The sequence below is a fragment of the Misgurnus anguillicaudatus genome, chromosome 21 (genome assembly GCF_027580225.2).
Source record: "Misgurnus anguillicaudatus chromosome 21, ASM2758022v2, whole genome shotgun sequence".
Classification (NCBI taxonomy): Eukaryota; Metazoa; Chordata; class Actinopteri; order Cypriniformes; family Cobitidae; genus Misgurnus; species Misgurnus anguillicaudatus.
In genome coordinates this window covers 29,821,671-29,836,346 of record NC_073357.2, presented here as the reverse complement: position 1 = coordinate 29,836,346, position 14,676 = coordinate 29,821,671, and the positions used below count along the sequence as shown (strand labels likewise).

General features: G+C 41.5%; 1 protein-coding gene across 13 annotated transcripts in view; it reads right to left on the bottom strand.

The window, feature by feature from the left end:
* The window catches only part of sox6 (SRY-box transcription factor 6), a 179,372-nt gene that overhangs the window by 5,822 nt on the left and 158,874 nt on the right, over nucleotides 1-14,676 (bottom strand). For all 13 annotated transcript variants that reach the window (XM_073858798.1, XM_073858797.1, XM_073858800.1 and 10 more), the window contains 3 exons: nucleotides 9,956-10,061; nucleotides 3,242-3,415; nucleotides 125-341 (listed from right to left, as the gene is read on the bottom strand). In XM_073858798.1, coding sequence (XP_073714899.1) covers nucleotides 125-341; nucleotides 3,242-3,415; nucleotides 9,956-10,061 — 497 coding nt within the window. The remainder of the gene's footprint in view (nucleotides 1-124; nucleotides 342-3,241; nucleotides 3,416-9,955; nucleotides 10,062-14,676) is intronic.

Sequence of the window (14,676 nt, the reverse complement as noted above, 5' to 3'; positions counted from 1 at the left end):
CAGGAACTGGCACACCGCATGGAGTCATTACCTGCCTATTGTGAGAGCTGTAAGCATGCTTCATTAAAAGCTAAAGAGCACGAGCGATGCGCTGCCCTTTCTGGCGTTTCCGCCGCGCACCTACCCCACAGTGAAGAACTGCCTCATCTCCTGCCTCCTCGACCTCATCATCTGCTTGTACTCGCCGATGCGCAGCTTCTTGCCGTCGATGATGCAGGTGCGCTTGGGCCGCGGCTTGTACTTGTAGTTGGGGTATTTCTCCAGGTGGATCTTGCTGAGGCGTGCCTGCTCCTCATAGTAGGGCTGTTTCTCTTGGTTCGTCATGGACTTCCAGCGAGACCCTGATGACCACAGGAAGTCATGTGTTAGGATATGAGTACTGCAAAATCCCACTTGTGATTTATTAATAACTTAAAGAGACACTTTTTTGACTGTAGGAGTAACATGTAGAAGCAGCCGAAAATAGTACCCTTAGTAACTTTCAATAGCAGGGGACTATTTTCAGGCAGTGCGCAATATCATTGCGCCTCCTGCAGCCATGTTACGGCAGCAAAGTCTTGATTATTATGCCAGAATGAGAGTATAGTTCTAGCCATATCTGCCTAGAAAATTGCAATTTTTAATTTTCCGTCGGTCTGAGTACACGAAGAGTTAAGTTTTAAATAGGAAAAATATCAAAACTTTTTGGTTATTTTTTAGGCATGATGCTAATGGTCTAATCAGATTCAATGGATTATGCTAAGCTATGCTAAAAGTGGTAGCGCCAGACCGGAAGATCAGCTAAATGGATTCCAAAACTGTAAAAATCAAACGTTTAACTCTAGGGGAGCTGGAAAATATTTTCAAAAAAAGTGGAGTGTTCCTTTAATTTCTAAAAGCTTTCTGTATTATGTTGCAAACATAATTATCTGCAATTAATGGTATTGAAGTACCACTTTGACTGCACCTTTTTACACATTTATTGTTAAAATGAATTTAAAGCACTACTGTATGTACAATAATTTAGCTTCATTAATCTGCATCGAGCATTGCTGTCGTGAATAAAGGGTAACGGCGTGACGGTTACCGTTGCTGCATTAGCAGAAACAACAGGCCAGTAAATATCTCAGAACGTCCAGGCTGACGGGACTTTTAGTTGCTGTGATCTATTGACTCTCTGGACTGGGGGACAAGACCCATTTAGCCCTGTCATTTTTCATGACAAACATGTGACCCACGTGACAGCCACTAAATCCATCTAATTGAGCCGCTCTCACGGGCAGCACACCATCAGGTTCAACCGCGCTCGTCTGTTCGAGATGCATTCAATCGCATAAAATTATTTGCAAAAGGAAATTAGGCAGGTGTGGTAATAGCTTGAACATAACATTTACAGCGTACGTTTTGCATAGTATGTCGAGAACTTGTCTATTGATTGCTAAAACAAAAAAAAAAACATTGTGATGTTATTCATTAGCATCATTTTTTCATAGAATTCAATGTTCAGTAGTGAATACTGAGAGTCTTTCTATTGCAGTTTAGCTACAGTTTTTAAAAAAGATTAATAAATGCCAAAAAATATTGCTTATTGTTCATGTTAGCTATACTGTCAATGCATTTACTCATATTAAAGGATTAGTCCATTTTCTTAAAAAAATCCAGATAACTTTCTCACCACCATGTCATCCAAAATGTTGATGTCTTTCTTTGTTCAGTCAAGAAGAAATTATGTTTTTTGAGGAAAACATTCCAGGATTTTTCTCATTTTAATGGACTTTAATGGACCCCAACACGTAACAGTTTTAATGCAGTTTAAAATTGCAGTTTCAACGCACTCTAAATGATCCCAAACGAGGCATAAGGGTCTTATCTAGCGAAGCGATTGTCATTTCTGACAAGAAAAGCAAAAAATATGCACTTTTAAACCACAACTTCTTGTATATCTCCGGTCATGTGAAGTGCCAGCGCGACCTCACGTAATTGCGTAATGAGGTCACGTGTTACATATATGAAACGCACATTTGCGGACCATTTTAAACAATAAACTGACATTAATTAGTATCATTCGACATACAACAATGTCGGAACAGTCCTCTTGTTAACACTGGGACGTAGTTTCGAATAAGTCATTTGTGACCTCTTGACGTGATGACGTATTGTGTGAGGTCGCGCTGGCGCGTCACACGACCAGAGATAGATGAAAAGTTATGGTTTAAAAGTGCATATTTTTTATTTTTCGACCCTTATGCCTCATTTGGGATTGTTTAGAGTCTTTTGAAACTGCAATTTTAAACTGCATTAAAATTGTTACGTTTTGGGGTCCATTAAAATGAGAAAAATCCTGGAATGTTTTCCTCAAATAACATAATTTCTTCTCGACTGAACAAAGAAAGACATCCACATTTTGAATGACATGGTGGTGAGTAAATTATCTGGATTTTTTTAAGAAAATGGACTAATCCTCTAAAAAAAATTGTTCACCCAAAAAGAAAATGCCATCATCATTTACTCACCCTCATTAATTTCTTAGTTCTACTGAACATAAAGAAATATATTTTGAGCAATGTTTGTAACCAAACTGTTTTTGAGCACCTTTGACTTCCATACATGTAGGAGTATTTTTTTCCTACTATGGAAGTCAATGTTGCTTCTGTTTCCTGCTTCATAAAAAATATCTTTGTGTACCTTTGTGCTCAGGCGAGCAAATGCATTTACTGTTTAAAGATTTAGAACAACATGAGTGTGAATAAATGACATTTATTTGTTATTTTTGGGTGAACTATCCCTTTAACAAATACAACCTTATAGTAAAGTGTTGTACTGGTGTTTCAGTAAAAAAAAAAGATAAAAGCAGTTTCTGTCTGTACTTCACTGGATATTCAGTTTTTCTGAATGGTGTTGTAATGCAGTGTCTGTTAAGGCGCATGGACACAGAGTTAAATTATTCAGATTATGTGTCATTTAAATAATTCTAAACCTAAATTATATATACTCGGCTCAATCACAATAATTTCTTGACTTATTGCAAGCGAAGTCATTACAATAAGTAGAATGACTCATGTTAGCAAAACTAGTCGCTAGTGTGATCCAAAACAAGCAAAGACATTCTCTACATTTTCTGAACGACTCCACAATAGTTCCCTAGACGCCCCTACGCAGACCCTGGGCAGTCTTTCAGTTTATTCTTATGAAGCGTCATTCCCAGTGAAAACTGAAAGGTTAACGCATACGACTCATGATTGATTTTGAGTCCCAGACTTACCCAAGATTTTGCTGATGTTGGAGTTGTGCATGTCTGGGAAGGCCTGGAGGATTTTGCGACGCTCGTCTTTGGCCCAGACCATGAAGGCGTTCATGGGCCGTTTGATGTGAGGTTCGTTGTTGTTCCGTCCCCGGGGTTCCCTGTAGACCCGTGCCTCGGCAGAGCTGGCGCCTCCTGTTGGCCAACAATAATACTGATGTGGTTTATCTGCAGACCAATTCAGTTCCTTACTCCCTAGGAACACACCAGAGCAACAAGAACAGAGTGGGTGCAAACCATTAATAAACTTAGAAGCGGAGGGCATCCATCAACACATCAGTGTGACTGGAGCTGAACCAGAGAGGTGGACTTGGGGATACAGAGCTACCCATCCAGCTGGGCTGGACTAGCTCATGCTTTGGAGCAAAGAACAAGACGCCATTGTTGGTAAAGCAACACTCGCGATGAGTGAAAACTAGCTCAAACCAGACCTTGACTATAATGCCTTTTGAATATTTTGTCTGGGTCTCGGCATTCGTAACTATGAAGTGCTGTATATTTCTGGGTGTATCTACCGCTCAAAACGTATAACAAATGGCATGAGGGTGTTTGTGTAATTAAAGTAAACCTAGAGGAGAGGGCAAAAGTGCCAAAACATGTACCTATGTCATATATGGCAGAACAGGGCCGACCAAGTGGTGGGGCGGCCTAGTGAATAAAAACAGGCTGATAACCGAAAAGTTAAAGGATTGCACCCTGCATCTTTATAATGAGTATTAAGTTAGCTGCTGTGTATAGCGTACAATCGTACATTTGTCTTACTAACCTAACACACATACACGACAAAATGAGAGTAAACAGACTTTAACTTCTCAATCAGGCCATTCACAATCAGCATATGTGTCCCCCAGTTTCTGTATTTAACTTTACAGCAGACTGAAAATGATTCTGCTTGCATGCGCATTTGCTCGCTTTTACATGTAAGATGTGAAAGAATTAAATAAAAGCTGTATGAATATTTCAACAAACAAAAACATGTTGATAAACAAGGCTTGAAAAATAAAACAAACCAAAAAAAGACGCCTTTCCATATGCTACGATACATCTTTAATGATCCAAAAACTGGATAAGAAGGCTTGGAATCGACCATGAATATTTCATCATCCACATGTGATGTGCATTCATTAAGACCCTGAAACTTTCAAGTCTTGGCACATAGCACCTGCTTTTGATTTCTATTATCACTGGTGTCGATAAACTAAATAAAAACTCTCGCTAAGTAATGGATCTTGGCACTGTATTGCTATTAAAATATAATACACAAAATATTTCAGGGGCTTAAAGAGGGAGGGGCGGATAAAAGCTACTGTATCTACCTTCCCTGTTCTCACACACAAACCGGGGTCCTGAGAGATACGAGGTCTACGTTTCAGGCAGCCAGCAGGAGGCTCTATTCCCCAGGCCCTGCTGGGCAGAACGGCTTTGCACGGGGCCCTGAAGATCCATTTACGGCTCATGTTTAACAATCGCACTAATGCATACATAATCCAGAAAGGCTTCTGGTGTTCTGGCTGGAACCATTTGGGGTTCGCAAACCAAATCCGTAGGTAAAACTTCACTCTGGCTGGCACTATAATCATCAGTCATTGGCAAAGGCGGACCACCACGACCATTTCCATATAAGCTTCACCGACCAGCAAAAGCACTAGTGTCAGTCCTCTTCGAAAGCAACGGGGCTAAGAGCAAAGGGGGGCGCAGGGATTACACTGCGGGGCCCGCTCCCCGCACAGTACATTAATTTCATTTAGCACGCGCTCACCGTGCAGGATAAATTGATTTCACTTTGTTTGGTTTTGACAGCCATGTTTATTGTGCAATGAAATGTAGTGTGGCGTAGGGCTGACAGTATCCATCAACGCCGGGCAATCTGCTGACTGCCGGGGCCAGATGAACGCATTCATTACCTTGCCAACCCGGCGCTCGCTCTCTCGCTCGGCTACCTCGCCCCGGCATGACAGCCACTGTCTGCTCAGGGGGTAGAGATGACCGGCTTTAATTTACGATTCGCCCCGTGCCATTACTTTTACACTGACACTGATTCAGCGATTTATATACTGGCATGCATGCAGATGTAGGCAGCTTACAAGAGACATGAGGAAGACAACATGCTGTAGTGGCATGACACAGAACCGGTGCCGCTTTTAAATTGCAGATCAGATCCATTTTTCTATTTCACCACTGACAGAGGCAGAGAGCGAGAGGAAAGAGGAGAGAGAGAGCTGGTTGTAATAATCATCTCATGCCCTGTTGTTGCTGTAGTATGTCAGCAGGACGGCTAAGCAGACACAGACTCAGCGCTCTCAGCGGACCGCAGGAATGAGAGCCGACTCAGACGCCGCTCGTGGAGGGTGTCGATCGTCTGCCTCTGAATCGGTGCTGTGTGGGGACGAGTGAGCGGCCGCCCCTGGCTTTCAGCCCCACTCACAGACACGGGTGGTCCTTTGCCCCCCCCCACCCGCCTCCGCTGCAATCATGATGTGCCTTAATCAAAAGCAGGCAAAGACCTGGCAACAGGGACGACTCTTGCGAACGTCACCACGCATCCAAAACGTGCAATTTACAACCTTCTGCTTTTTCCTTTTTTTGCGGTTGTTTAATAAAAGCAAGCTTACGTGCATCTGACATTTACAAATTAGCATTAATTGACGTCTTTTCCTCTGCGCGACTCTTTTGGGAAGCACCTAGTTAGGTGTGTTATTGTATAAATAAATGCAGATGTTTCGGGATGCCACGGGAGACCCCCTGATGTGCGCGAGGGTGGGGGAGACGACGGGAGGCTTCTAATCGACTTTATTGTGATTTATGAGACCCGGTGCCCAACATGACAGAGCGATACAAGAATCTCCATTTAATTTGTCTCTCCCGGTGAACAGGAGGGAGAGCAGAGGGGAACCGTATGAATTACAGAGACTAAGAGAGAGAGAGCGCTTATGTGGAAACGTGCAAGCGAATGAGGCCCTGCGGCCCAGCACACCTGTCTGCAGCAGGCCCAGACTCGATGGTACGCGGAACGGAGCCAAACGGCTGAGCCTCTCAGGCTCTCGCTGTAGCTAGCCTTTTGTTCTGAGGGCACACATAGACTGTCACACAAGAATCCGCTCTGTGAAACAAGCAACAATCACGCAAGCCTGCCAGGCCCTCTGCCCGCCATCAAATAAAGAAAGAGACGCCTTTCCAGAAAGGTATTCAGCGCTGACAATAGGACTCCAGTGCATGCAACAGCGCAGATTAGTGCGCACAGACAGATATGACACAACGCTCGGTTTCACTCATTCACGTCAACGCTCATATTCCTTTAATTCAACCGTTTACGCATAATATAAGCCGGCACTTAAACATTCCAATTGTTGGACTTTCAAACAGCTGGATGTGTGTGAACACATAGGGACAAAAGCTTGGCGTGTTACCACATGTTTCTTTAAGTTATTATTTCTCATGCATTTAGCTCGGGATGTTTTAAGGTTTTTAAGGGAGGGTGCTAAATTCCTTTTCCCAGCGTTTGAGGCTACAGCGACATATAATGGATTGTCAGTGGGAATGCTGGGAAAACATTGAGACATAAGAATGTCATTCCCTTGCACACGCATGTTCTCTCCTTTGTGTCTTTGTTATAAAGACAGCCACACACAAAAACACATTACTGTGTGACATGCGGCACCTTGTCTTTTGTCTGAGCTTAATATAATTTGTGATGTAATGTTATATAATAATATAATGTTTAATATAATATATTTGTTTGATTGATTAGTGCTATTTCTTATGTCTATCAATATTTGAAGAGTTTAGTTCTAAAATGCGATAAACCGCATTTAAAAAAAATTGTTACCACCAAAATCTGTATTGTATCTGGTCAGTATTTAAAAGTAAATTCTTAATTTTATGCAAAATTCGATATCCGCCGTGTTATTCTGTCATCTTTTCTCCTTTTTTTCCAAACCGCGACAAATGCCAGTCCTCCTTCTCTGCAGAATGCAATAAATCCGCATAACCAATCACATTGCACCATTCCATGCATTGTTAACAATAAGGGCGGTGCTTTGAATACACACTGAATCCTACTTTTTCTCATCTACTTTGTACTTTGTGATCAACAAACAAAAAAAAAAACAAAATAATACGTTTGATGGCATTGATAAACCTGTGATGGTTTTCTGTGACGGGAAAGAAACGTAAGCCATCGAAATCGAATAATTTACGTGAGAGGCACTTAAGCGAAGGAAAAATGCCGGCTGTTGCTTGTTCTCCCGACAGGATCAAGCTTCTGTCATGCTAACACATTGACCCCAGGGGATCCTCTGAAAAACGTGACATTATTTTACACGAAGTCAACGAAAATCGAGAAGGACCAAAACATTTTACAGCTGATCACTGTTAAAAAAGTTTAGCGACGACGTTGACAGTATTTTAATTAATGGCAATAATGTTTATTTTTTTAATCAGTGTACACCACTAGTCAACTAAATGAATATAACATGGCAAAGATGAGTGCACATTTATATATTGATTCAAACTATTTATAGCATTTTGAAAAAAAAACTTTGGATTTATTGCATTTTTGAGGAAAAAATATCAGTTTTTATAATAAATCTTTGAAAAACAAATTATGGATTTGAATTTTTAATCATATTATATCCTACAGATGCTATGTGAAAGTTTGTAACAGAAAATAGTGGTTTTCATCTTGTCACTTTCTTGGTATAGAAAACAAATTTTTTACCGAAATTAGTCTAAATGGATTTATTGCGTTTTGAAACCAAACTCTTTATTTGTTAATTAATTTCTTATTGACTTTTATTGCTTTGACTGCACTGAGCCTCAAATCATTATACCCAATATTCAATTCAACTATGACCTCGCCATACATAAATAAAACAGTAACATACCTTAGAGATTACGAAGTTATTCGGCCTTTGCTAACTAATCAGTCGTGACCAACGTTCATTTACTGCTCGTATTGTCAAAAAAGTATGCTTATTTTACCTCGACATCCTGCCCCCTGAAATCTCTCAACACGCCCTTTGTTTTGCAAAGACCCCTCTCTTACCGAGACAGTTTAAACACACGCACGACCCGACCCGTTCAGCAAACAAAGCTCGTATGCTGCCATATGTGAATGAACAAAGGGGCCATACTAAACCTTTTGTGGTATTAGTTAATGTTTTTCATCTGAGCTTAAAAAGACCAAATGACTTTGCGGTGAGCTGATGCATGTGGCTCGTGGCTTTCTGCGAAATGAAGGAAATTCTATCTATTTCCATAAGCCGCCGTTATTTTCCAACGGCCTCTCTCGTAAGAACTTTGGCAGCTGTTAATTTGGTTGCTGCATGCATCGCAAATATTAGTTTAAGCAACCTAAAGCTTTCTTTGAGTTACTGCACTGACTGAGAGCTGCTTTACACCTCGAGACGTTTTGAATACAACACGTCTTTTCAGGACCTTCATGTGGGGAGGCACGTCGCTGTAAGATTCGCTCGGTAATTTTCCTCTCCTCCCAATGCCAGTTACTGTATGAGTCTGTTGTGTTAAGAAGTGTTAAGGAATTGAATTCTCAAACGTCAAAAAAAAAACATATAATGGGCATTAAAAGGGTAGCTTCCAAACAGAACGCTGTATTAAAAACCATGACTAGTGGCAAACAACCAAAATCAAAGCCATGAAAGCACTGCCTTCTTTAATCGCAGGTATCATGAACGCAGCACTTACATTCTTTAAATGTTTCAGAGAGTGGAATGGAATTTGTTTGACTTAGTCTATCAAAAAATACTCTAAACACAAAAACACCCAAGTAAACACTCCAAGTTTCCCAACGGGTAAACACATTCTGCTTGTAAAAGAGACTATTTAATGTGGGGTGCATCATCATAAAACGCCGTTCACATCCTTCATCTCGATTTGTTTGTGGGATGGAGACGGCTCTTGGTGAGCGTTAAGCACTTGCATTGGCGTCCATCCACTGCTCCCTCTGGGATGGGAAACCTCTGTGGCCTCTGCTCCTAATCCTCTCCCAACTGGGAGTTAACTGGTGGGATGTTTACTCTTCCCTCACCTCCACTTAAAACTCTAAAGGAAAAGCATCACTTAGGTTGTGTGTTCCCACCATGCAGAGGACCAGAGGATTCAGCCTTTTCTACATAGCCAAAATGATTCATTTATGTTTTATAAAGTCTGTAAACAAATGGAGCTATACAAAAAATTTCTGGGACTATTCAATTATTTTTCTCAGTCTATGAAACTGTTACAAACACTTTAAGGGGAAAATCCTGGCGACTATAAAAGATCCTCGCTACTCTTTACTAACAGGGCTACAAAAGGAGATGACGCCTTGTCATGTAAGTGTTATCAGAATTTGCACCTCCACGCCCAGCACATCAAACACAAGCTGTGGCGATGGAGCTCGAGCTGGAGACGAGCCAGCGTTGTCCAACGCTTTGTCATCAACTAGCAAATCACAACTAGGTGTGAAAAACGTTAAATACAGACGCGCACACTGCACTCGTCCCTCTCAACTTCCCCTGACACTGACGGGTACCTATGGAATTCAGTCAATTTCATCACGTGACTGAACTCCATCTGACCTCATTCCTCACTGTAGTCTGGCAAAGAGCAGAATCACATGGTTTGCAAAGGTTCAAAGTGGTTCATTCGTTTTTATTTTCGAAGGAGAGAGACACTTACCTTCGAAATCCTCTGGTCGGGTAAGGTCGATGACCCTGTGACCGATCTTTCCATCCTCGCCAAGTTTACCCAAGTGATGTCCCAGGCTTTCATAATGAGACCTCTCCTGCAAATATAAAATGTATTATTTTAATTTGGTTTGGTTGTGTAAACCTTGCATGAAAAACAAAAACGTATTTAACCGTGTTGGTTTGCTGGTCTAGTTTTAAAGGGACACTTCACTTTTTTTGAAAATAGGCTTATTTTCCAGCTCCCCTGGAGTTAATCAATTAAGTTTTTCCGTTTTGGAATCTATTCAGCTGATCTCCGGGTCTGGCGGTACCACTTTTAGCATAGCTTAGCATAATCCATTGAATCTGATTAGACCATTAGCATCGTGCTAAAAAATAACTAAAGAGTTTCAATATTTTTCCTTTATAAAACTTGACTTTTCTGTAGTTACATCGTGTACTAAGACCAGTGTTGGGTGTAACTAGTTACTAAGTAATTAGTTACTGTAATTAAATTACTTTTCCCTTGAAAAAGTAAAGTAAGGGATTCCTCTTATTTTTCTTGTAATCTAATTACAGTTACTTCCGATGTAACTAAATACTGTGCATGGACTCTTAAACAGTTATGTATACTATAGTGTATTTAACATGGTTTAAGTTAAAATCTCACTATTAACTGATTGATTATTAGCATTAATATTAATGAGATGCTGGTTGTTGGAGTATATTGAGGCAAAAGTAGTTAATAGTTAGTTAATAGAGAGAATTGGACCCTAAAGTGGGACCAGAATAATTGATGTACTTTTATATATTATTTCTTCGAACCATTTCAAGTCTATATCCTTGTATCATGTACTAAATAGGATTAAGAAAGTAATTAGTAATAAGTAATTAAATACTTTTTGGACAGAGAATTTGTAAAGTAATCTAATTACATGATTGAAGATGTAATTAGTAACTAGTAATTAATTACTTTTTTTTAGTAACTTACCCAACACTGACTAAGACAGACAGAAAATTAAAAGTTTTCTAGGCCGATATGGCTAGGAACTATAGTCTCATTCTGGAAAATGGGTGCAGCAGGGGCAATGACGCAGTGCCCGAAAATAGTCCCCAGCTATTGAAAGTTACCAAGGCAATTATTTTCGAGCGCTGCGTAATATCATTGCGCCTGCTGCAACAATGGTATGGCAGCAAAGTCCTTGATTATTACGCCGGAATGAGAGTATAGCTTTTTTAAGCGTGATGCTAATGGTCTAATCAAAATCAATGGATTATGCTAAGCTATGCTAAATGTGACCCGGAGATCAACTGAATGGATTCCAAAACTGTAAAAATCAAATGTTTAACTCTAGGGGAGCTGGAAAAGAAGCTTATTTTCAAAAAAGTAGAGTGTCCCTTTAAGGGGTTTTGGGCACGCACTTGTGCACCAGGCTGGACGGGCAGCTACAGTAGGCTTTATTATTCTTAAGCAGGTAATATGACTACTGTTTTTTGTATGTGCGCATATTACAATGTCAATAACATTCAAAAATAAATGACTTTGCAGCAATAAGACAGCTTAAGCATTAAACACAGATCATTTTTGCGTTCATTTTGACAGGCCCATGTCAGGTTATCTTTATCACAGCTATAGTCTGTTACCGTCTCTATCTGTAGGGACTTGTACAGATAAGAGTCTGGAACACACTTGTAAAAAAGGATTTAGAAACAAGCACACAATGCAGCTTGGGACCTCCAGTGAAATGTTCAGCTTCTTTTTCCTCTCTCTAATCTTTGCCTACATGCTCCTGTCTCCTCCGCCCTTAGCTCCCTGTCTATCATTTATTAAAGCCTCATGCTCGGAGGAACACGTCGTGTTTTCCCTTTTGTCGTGTTGCTTTCTGTTCCGATTAAACTTGGCATCATGTCGCACTTGATGCACAATAAAGCCCTGTCATTCCTCGCCCGTGCGACAATATTAAATGTCATGTCTGTGTGCATTTACAGAATAAAATAACAGCTTTCGGAAGCCCTCCTGAATGGTTGCAGCGCATTACACTTAATGTATTATGCAGAGCGAGAGGGCCGACCACTGCTAGGGCCCATTGTTAAATGACCTAGTTCTGCCGTCAGTGAGGCAGGGCATTAGTGGAGGCCTCTCTCTCTCTCTAAAGACTCAAAGAGAAGATGGGCACTTTGACTCGCCAGGATACAACTAATCTCTCCCCCCTCCGATCGGGACTTGAAGAGGCTAAAAGCGAGACGAAGTCAGCCCCAAAGCGTTTGTTCTACTCCCAGGGTGTGCACTCAATCTTAGGAAAGGTGTGTTTCAATTGTCTTTTTTCACTGCACATGCCTTTTCTTCAGAGAACGCCTATCATACACAGTTTGAACAGACCCTCTAACACAATGCTAACAGCTCCCCTGCCACACACGCAGACACAGACACCAACCTACACATTAATCTTTCAGCCGCGCTGCTTTGACCGTTTTGCTCGTTTGTTTGTTTTCCGCTCTTTTCGCCACCGGGGAGTTGTCAGAGCGTTGAAGCTCCTCGCACGGTAAAAGATTAGCGCACCAGCTCAACCAGTCAATAGCCCATGACAATAGTGGATTATTTGGGATGATTCTGCGATTATTGCACCTGGGGTCACTTTAAATTGACTTCATTCACTGTTAAAAAACAGGTTAAAGCAAGACAATAGTCTATTTGGTGCCTGACTGACTGACTGACTGACACGGCACAGCTATAACAAAGCCAAGTCAATGTTGCATTCATATAAAGAAAACTAAATACTAAATATTTATAAAACTACACTGTAAGTTACTTTATAAAAAAAGTTACACTCTTTGTATCACCCATTCGCTTCTTCTGTTTTTATAAAACTATTACTGTTTCTCCAAAACACATCATAAGTATCCAAGAGACAGAGAGAGAAAGAGAGAAAGTACTGCAATTTCCCACCACGCATGATGGAACAATCATTATTTATGGCCATCTGAGTGATTGTGATGTACAATTAACCACTACCTGCTTATGGCCTGTCATTAAGGGCTGCCTGTCTTGACTCTGCCTTGCTTATTTAAGTGTTTTCTAATTATGACATATGTAACGGTCCCCGCTGGGCTCCGGCGGCTTTGTAAAGATGAGTTGGAGCGCTAGCTCGCCGCGCCACGCTCCGTGTGAAGCCTCCTACGCTGCTGTATTCATCACCAGACCGCATTATTGCACTTAATGAAAGAGGCGCGCGGCCCCCGATGACAAATTGACTGATGTGCGATTAGTCGCACGAGCAATGGGCGATGCGCCGTGGACAGTCCACCGGGGAAGGGCTCAACAACTGCAGAAACTGTGTGTGTGTGTGTGTGGAAGGAGGGGGGTTATAAATTACTTGCTTCTGTCCTCCCCGCTCAGCTGGCTCTCTCTGATCAATCAACCTCTTTTATAAAGTCATGATCATTAAACATCAGTTTGGGGAACAAGAAGCATCCATCACCGAGTTTCATTAAATACTGTTTGGTCGCTAAACTTTCCCTTTAAAACCGGAAACTAATTAAAGGACGAGAGAACTATTGTGCATGAAAGTGGGATCAGACACTTCTGTGTGTCATGTCTGACTTCAAGGAGAGAGAGAGAGAGAGAGAGACTCTGTTTACAGTGTACATTAACAGTCTGTAATAGCAAAAGTGAACAAAAACGTAAAACCTAAATGCTTTGCACAAAGAATTTCCATTAAATTTAATATACTGTATTATACACTTATTGGTTGTAACTTTTATAATCGTAATTTATATGGGAGCATTAGTATTACGGCAAAAATTACCGAAAGAGATAATTTATATGCATAATGTCGGCCTTTTTGTTTGAAGACTTGAAAAACGGCTTTACTCTTGTCCGCATGAAGTGCTGTGATAAATCAAGAGGCATTTTTATGATTTTATAGTGTCATTAAATTTTTACTGATCACTTTGCCACAGTAAAGCAGTAAAGGGTGCGTGTCATCCTCAGAAAAGGCCAGTGCGTACTCACGAGCGTTGTATTGTGCTATAAATGATATTTATAATGTGCATTACAACAGCAAAATGGCACGAGCCCCAACTCTCCACAAGTACAAAAAGGCCGGAGAGAAGGGCGTCGAGGGAAGGAAATGAAAGAAACAATGCAAAAAAGAAAAGATGTCACGGTACACGTTGTGCCCCTCCCATGCTAACCGCGACCTCTCTGGCGCATGGCTGGCCCTTCCCTCAAATGAGTTCAGCATGCAGCCGTTCGTTCCCACATCTAAAATTATAACCACACAGCTCCGAGCTGAAGTGGAAAAAGACACCCACAATAATCTCCCCTCCGCTATCCTTTTTTCCCCCTCCATCCGCAAATTCGGTTGCTGAATGCATTTTGTTTCGGCTGCACGGTGAAGTAATAGCACAGGAGGAGCGATGGCAAGGCCGCTGGAACTTCTGAACATCTGGAGCGGAGCCAGAGCGAGGAGCCCATGTCAGCACAGCGGAGAAGGCTTTAATCAGGCCGGCCGCAGAACATGTGCCTGAGGACTACAGCGCTGCCCGCAGATGCGGCAGCGGAGGGGTGTATTTCGGGTAGAGGCGCATTGTGCTGGTGTCTACCCTGTACTTACACATCGCGCTGCCATACAGTGACGCTTTTCCTCTGGTATAAATAGCCCGCCTTAGGCCATATGGCCTTGGATTGTTCCAGCCGGGTCTGTGTGAGTCCAGATAATGGCAATTGTG